The sequence below is a fragment of the Ipomoea triloba genome, chromosome 13 (genome assembly GCF_003576645.1).
Source record: "Ipomoea triloba cultivar NCNSP0323 chromosome 13, ASM357664v1".
In the NCBI taxonomy this organism is placed as follows: domain Eukaryota; kingdom Viridiplantae; phylum Streptophyta; class Magnoliopsida; order Solanales; family Convolvulaceae; genus Ipomoea; species Ipomoea triloba.
Genome location: NC_044928.1, coordinates 3,755,199 through 3,763,199, shown reverse-complemented (window position 1 = coordinate 3,763,199; position 8,001 = coordinate 3,755,199). Strand labels below are relative to the sequence as shown.

General features: G+C 30.1%; 1 protein-coding gene across 1 annotated transcript; it reads right to left on the bottom strand.

Moving 5' to 3' along the window:
- Nucleotides 1-6,236: 6,236 nt before the first annotated feature.
- On the bottom strand, nucleotides 6,237-7,223 carry LOC116002847. Its single transcript, XM_031243024.1, has one exon. The coding sequence runs from the start codon at nucleotides 7,185-7,187 to the stop codon at nucleotides 6,435-6,437; it is 753 nt and encodes a 250-aa protein (XP_031098884.1). The 5' UTR covers nucleotides 7,188-7,223; the 3' UTR covers nucleotides 6,237-6,434.
- Between the last annotated feature and the right edge of the window lie 778 nt (nucleotides 7,224-8,001).

Below are 8,001 nucleotides of genomic sequence, written 5' to 3'. Positions count from 1 at the left end.
TGATAATTATATTACTCAATATTAGTTGTTTCATTAGTTCAAAGAAACATGTGTATTGGTTATATTTAGTGAAAATTAATTATATTTTCTTTAGGTATAATATATTCTATTCTTGTGACAAATAAAATTTTTTTTTGTAATGCATTAATTTCTTTATCATTTATAAAAATATATTTTTGTACGAAAATTATAAATAATGTATTAATAGAAGTTATGTAATGTTTGCATGGGTGTATTCAATTTAGAGTTTTAATAACATTTGTAGACTTTTTAATATGAAAAAGTTTTTAAAAGTCAATAAATATTTGTCTTACGGATTTGTATAAACTCCAACAAAGTTGAAAAGATTTTAGGAAAGTTTAGAAAGATTCTACAAAAGTCATTTAAAACTTATCACTTTAAAAGTGTTTGAAAGTCTTTAAAAATCTTGATTGAATACACCCCGCATAGTATTCAGACTACTGTAGAGTCATTGTTGTTATTACTATCAAGTAAATAAGTTATTGAACTAAAACAAGATGTACTACTCATAAATCTTCTACAAATATAATAAATATTAATATTTATTTTGTTCAATACTTTCAAATGAGAATCTCATGAAACATGTAGGTGAAAAAACTACTACAGCCAAATATCAATAGGCACTTGAAAGATAAAGGGGTCGTTTACCATTTCTCTGTTTTTCCATTTCCAGTTTTCCATTTCTCCATTCCTCCAGTTTTCCGGCCTTCTCCATTCCTCTAGTTTTCCATTTCTCCATTTTCCAGTTTTTCATTTCTCTAATTTTTTATTTTATTAAATACAATAATAATAATAATAATAATAATAATAATAATAACAACAACTACAACAACAACAAAATATGTGTGTATAAAAAGGATGAAAAAGGAAAAGGATAATAATAATAATAATAATAATAATAATAATAATAATAATAATAATAATAATAATAATAATAATAATAATAATAATAATAATAACAACTACAACAACAACAAAATATGTGTGTATAAAAAGGATGAAAAAGGAAAAGGATAATAATAATAATAATAATAATAATTATTATTATTATTATAATATTTGATAGTTGAAGGATCATGTGTGATTAACTTTGGAATACGGATGATAACAATTTGAAAGTCGAAGGACCGTATGTGGTCAATAATAATAATAATAAAATAATAATAATAATAATAATAATAATAATTGATAGTTGAATGATCATGAGTGATTAACTTTGGACTAGGGATGGTAACAATTTAAAAGTCGAAGGACCGTGGGTGGTCAATAATAAGAATAACAACAATAATAAGAATTTAATAATAATAATAATAATAACAATAGCAATAATAATAGTAATAATTATAATAATAGAAATTTAATAATAATAATATTAATATTAATAACATTAATAATAATAGTATAGTATCTACTATACTAATAAGAGCCAAAGAGAGTTAGGCCTAAAATGGGTAGAAAAAATGGCGGACAAATTATTTAATCAAATGGATGGTTCAGATGAATTATTTAATCAAATAGATGATTAAGATAATTCAGATTAATATTATTAATAGAGATTACCTAATTTAACCTTACTTTTATGATTATCCGTTAAGTTTTCCGTTAAATATTCTCTTCTCCGTTAATATTTCGTTAACTTTTAACTTACACATTAATTTCTATAAAAAAGGTCTTAGGTTCGAACCTCATCTCAATCAAATTTGACATAATTAAGTTTCTCACTCTATTTTACTTTTATTAAATTAAATAAATTAGTAGCTACAACAAAAAATGATACATATGTTTTTCTTCAATTAAGAATTATGTGTCTACAATGCCTTTATTTGAAAAAATTATTCATTATCAAAAAATTAAATTAAATAAGAGAAAATAATTTCATTAGTTATATTGTCTTTATTTTCTCTCATGCAAAGATTCTTTACATTCGAATTTATTAATTGATATTCATTACATTGTCCATTATCTTATTTTTACAATATCTTGTAATTAAATATCAAAGTTATATTATAAAATAATGTTATATATTTATTTACCAAGTATTTTATTAATACTATGAAAATTTTTTTTTAAATAATTTGAAGTTAATTATATTAACTACTTGGGGATATGATTGGTTGACAAAGAAAGTACTCAAATAATAACACAACAAATTGAAGTGGAATCACTCTATTTTACTCTTATTGAATTAAATAAATTAGTAGTTACACCAAAAAATGATACATATGTATTTCTTTAATACCATGAAAAAAATAAAAAAGAATAGTTTGAAACCAATCATATTAATTACTTGGGGGATTTGTTGACAATAAAAGTACTCAAATAACCCATTACCCAGCAAATTGAAGCGAGAAACTACCTTTTAATACCTTTGGAATACATAATATTTTAAATTTTCAAATTTTTATTAATTTATTTAATCTTTTTTCTTAAACTATGGATTTTTTTATCCACAATAATTCATTCAAAAATAATGGTTGAACCAAATGAACCCCAAGCAGAACACCTAAAGAAATGTCCATAGCTCTTATATCATAATCTCATTGCATGACGTTGTCATCTATGCTACCAACAATATCCGAATTGCAAATAACACACTACCAACAAAAAGGAAGAGAACAAATAGCGAAGATGAAGACAATGACAATGTTACTCAAAAGAGAATTAAGAACCGCTTAGAAAAATTCAAATTAAAAGTAATATTTATTTAGACTATCATTTTTAGACCAAATATTTAGACTATCGATTTTACAATGTTGCAACTTGCAAACATTTATTTTAGTAATAATTATAATGAATTTTCTATATTATCTTGGATTCATATACTTTGAGTTAGATATTTAAATAAAAAAATACAACATTCAATTACACATGTATAAACTTTTCCTATATAATTTTACATTGATATACTTTTTCAATATTTATTTAAATATAAATATTGGACATTAACTCATTCGCGAAATGCGCGTATAAAATTAGTAGTAATAATAAGAATGAAAAATCTGAAGCGTCATAGAAATTTAATACGGAGTAATACAAAAACTGAAGAAAGCCGTGCATAGCAGGAGTTAATAATACAAAAATTGATGTGAAAGGCTGAAGAAATCCACGCATAGCAGGAGGCGAACCTGGGAGCTTAACATGGCAAGTACTGTTCACCCATTTTTTTTCCATTCCTCCAAATTGGAAAACTCAAATTTGGCTCTCTCCAAATTCCTTAAGAAAAATGAAGAAATGAGATGGAATTACCCTTTGGAAGAATAGATTTAGTAAAAAACACCTCCCATTTTTCTTTTTCCACTTCTTCAATTCTCTATTTTTTTGAAAAATCCTCCATTTTTCCAAGTTACTAAACGACCCCAAAGAATTCATACTACAACTAAGATTCAATCATATACACAACTAGGCACACTACCAATATATATAAAAAAAAAAAAAAAAAAGATGACCAAGTATTGAAAATGAAGAATGATAATACTATCCAAAAGAAAATTAAAACAATTTAGAGAAGGTCAAACAAAAAGTAGTATTAATTTAGACTATCGCTTCTAGACTAGCATTATTACAAAGTTACAAATTTTTATTTTAGTGACAATTATATCTTATATTATGTTGCATTTATATATACTTTGAATTTACTGATTTAAATAAACAAATTCAACATTTAATTATTTACGCACGAACATTTCGCATAAGTAATCTATACTATTAATAAAAACAAAATCCTCAATTTTAATTTCCCGCCCAAAATACTACTTACGTAATATTGTAAAAAATATGGTAATATAATTCCTATTCGTACTACTATTGTAATTAAAATATAGTAATCTATACTATTAATAAATAAATAAAAACCTCCATTTTAACTTTCCGCCAAAAAATTCCTATACTATTAAAGTTTGCATAATATTGTAAAATATGGTAATACAATTCCTATTTGTACCACAATATTACATTAAAATATGGTAATACAAATCTCCATAGAATATATACTTTCATACTTTCCTATTCATAATACAATTCTATATTAAAATTACTAATCGTAATAATACAGTACATATACTTCATGCAACGTAATATTGTAAAATATGGTAATACAATTCAGATTCGTACTACAATTCTAAATTAAAGAAACCAAATTGAAATCTCCACCCCTATAATTTTTATTAATATGTCTTTTATTTTATCTAATTAAAAATTTGGAAACAATATTATAAAGTACGAATATTTTGTATTTTTATGTCTTTCATTAATTATTATAATTTTTATTCTTATTTATCAATTTATTGATGTTAAATAAGAAATGTTACTATTGTTTGGAAATGTTTAATTAAATAAATAAAAGGCATATTAACAAAAATTAAATGAGCATATAGCAAAAGTATTTTAATTTCTTCTAAATGCTTAGTTAAATATAATTAAAGAAACGTTAATTAAAAGTGGTTATATTAGAGTTGTTATAGTTTTAAATTGTAACATATATGTACTAAAAAAAATTGAAACATATATGTTATTTTCCTTCGTGTGGAGAACGTTATCGTCAAAGACAAGGAGTCGCAATGATATTGTTCTGAATGTTGCTTTGAGTGGAATAACACATTTGCTCTTGCCGGAGGTAGGATAACACATTACAGATTTGCTATGCCACTCTCTTTGAAAAGAAATATTCCACGTGTAATATATAGTAAGGTAGTAACCTTGCTAAGCTTTATAATAAGGATCAAGTTTATTATATGGGACAAGGAACCAATGACGCACAAACACTTTTTTAAAGTTTTGGACAAAACCATGAGGGGTCTAATAAGGTTTGTCATACCGGGTAGTGCTGCAAAGACATTTGGTGGAAAGACAATAATTTGAGGCGGTGATTTTAGAGAGATTCTTCGCGTTATTCCAAAAGCAACGAGACCAGTAGTTGTCGGAGTCACTGTTAATTCTTCCTACCTCTGGACGATTTGCAAGGTATTTAGGCTCACAAAGAACTTGAGACTATGGAACTTAGCTTCAAAGAAAGATAGAGAGACGGTTGATTGGTTTTCAAAATGGATTGCAAACATTGGAGATGGAATTGCAGGGGTTGTATACAACAATTTTCTGAGATCAATATTTAGTCACAGTTTTTGTTGATGTGTGCACCCGATCCCATTGCAACTATAGTGTAAAGCATCTTCCCAAACACGAGATATAGCATGCTTGATGTGTCACACCTAGAAGACCGAGTGATCATCTCTCCGACTTTAGATGTCGTTGATCAAATTGATCAGTACATGTGCGACATGAACATTGTTGAAGGACGAACATATTTAAGTTGTGACTCTTTGTGTAAGGTAGAATCAGACGATGAAAATCTATCAAAATGACATACTCCTGAATTCCTAAATAGTTTGAGATTGTCTGAACTCCCTAATCATTTATTGACATCAAATGTTAGTGCACCTGTTATATTATTGTGGAACATAGACCACTTTCTTGGTATTTGTAATGGTACGCATCTCATCGTTACAAGATTTACATATCGCATTGTCGAATCAAGAATAGTTAATGGGACACATTAAGGAACCAAATTTCTTATCCCCGAATATCTCTCACTTCTTCTAATACGAGATTGCCCTTGAAGTTCCAACGTAAACAATTCTCATTAATTTTTGCATATGCCATGCCTATCAACAAAAGGCAGGGCCCTAACTTTCTTGCATATGCCATGCCTATCAACAAAAGGCAAGGCCCTAACTCATGTTAGGTTATTGTTGAAAAATTGGTGTTTAATCACGGCCAATTGTACGTGGTTTTTTAACTCATGTTGGGTTATTGTTGAAAAAATTGGTGTTTAATCACGGTCAATTGTACGTGGTTTTTTTCGAGTCACCCATCTTGATGCCCTGAAGGTGTTAGCTCTAGACGAGGATGAACAAGATTCTGTTACTACTATCAATGTCGTCGTCTACAAAAAGGTTTTCAATAATGTGTAATTCGAACCCATGATATTATGTTTTCTTTCTTCTTCTTTTTTCGAAGAGCACATTTGCTCAAGTTATACAAATCCTAAACACTGATTTATAAAATCCCCAAAGTTTCATCACCGAATACTTACATCTACACATTAGCTATTAATTCAATAATTACATATCAATCCAAATATTTTTAAAATATTATAACAAATTCATTTCATGCCGGATGATATAATTTGAAATGCTTATTTAAAATGATTAATAATCTCATTTGCCCAAAACGTCTGAAAAACTACTTATATTAGAAATACAAGTGAAAAGGTAAATATACATAGGAAAGCAAGATTCCGCCAGCCAATTTAATTTGCCAGAAAAGAAAAGAATCCCAACTGTATTCTCAAAAAAAAAAAAAAATCCCAACTGTATTCAAAAATAAAAAAAAATAAAATAAAAACTAAGAGATCGTCGTCACCGTTGGGATTTTTTCCGAAAAACTACTTCCGTATCCAACCCAAACCCGTCTATGGTCCGAGTCCGAACCAAGTCGGACTGCTTGAACAGTTTCTTCAATGGCTCGATGCTGTACAAATCATTGGCTGAGAATTTATCAGTTTGTTTAGTGACTGACACGTGTAAGACGCAAACCCCTCCGGGCTTTAGCGTCCGTTCGATCTCCCCGACGAATTTATCGGGGTAGAGGGCGTGATCAAACACGTTGGAGAATTCGAAATCAAACGTGTCGCCGGCGAAGGGCTGCCGGTGGAAGTCGCCGCGCACCACCAGCGGCGGTGAGGGGACGAGATCCATGCCGATGGAGTCCGAAACCCCGACCCGCCGCAACGCCTCCACTTCCTGGCCCATCCGGGCGCCGATACACAACGCCTTGGACGAGTTGGAGAGTAGGGCGGCGCCCTTGAGATCGCCGAAGAAGGCGCTGAAGACCTGGATCTTTCTGGCCCAGTCTCGGGTCGTCCATATCTTGCGGAGCTTCGGGTTGAGGGTCTTGTTGAGCTGACGCTGAATGTACGATTCGTAGGACTCGTAACCCGGTCGGATCTTAAGACCCTCCTCCGATCGGACGGAGAAGGAGGTTGGGTAGGAGAAAAGAAGGAGAAAAGGTATGGAAATGAGGAGAGAAAATAAGAAACATCTTCCTCTTGGTATGAAGAATGGTTTTGGATTGTTGTCTTTCATTTTCTTTATCGCCTGTTTCTGTTGCATTTACAACTCCCTCTCTCTCCGCATATTTAATAGAAACAACCTGATATTGATATGTAATATATTTATATAAAATTTAATTTTCTCCAATTTCTCAACCAAACATTATATAAAAATAATTAAGGATTTAATCTTTATCTCTAATCATTTTCGTCTTAAACGAAGAGCATCAACATTTAACATCTACAAGAGTACAAGAGCTAGCTTAAGTTGTCATGTTTGTAAAATTAATATACTCTGAACACATAAAACATGCATGAATTATATTGCTCACTATTTTTACCTAGAGTAAACATGCATGCAGATTAAGTAGAGTTAATTCTAGCAATGGTCCCCCGAGTATGTTGATTTTCCAAAATTGATCCCGTCTTTTAGTTTGGACAATTTTGACACTCAACTATCGAATTCTTTCCAATGTTAGTCCTTCCGTCAAAAGCCAGTTAAGTGGACGTTAAATGAAAGGGTAAATTAGTCCTTTCATTGTCCTTTTTGCATCATCAAACCTGGATGAGTAAATTAGTCCTTTAAATGAAACTGACATCATTTTGCATCATGAACCGATCTGGACATCGCCGCATAGCCCTCCCGCTCCACCTAAACAACACCATCTTGTCGAAGCACTGCTGTTGACCATCTTATCGAAGTCCTTGAGTGTTAGTGAGAGGGTGTTGCTTGGGAGGGTAGTCCCACGCACTATAGTGCAGATAATGGGTTGTTGCAGTGCTACAAAACCCATCAGTGTTGCAAATGGTGATGTGGAAATAGCCTTTGGGTGAGGATACAAAATTAGCTTAGTACATGAGAAGAGTTCGCGAAA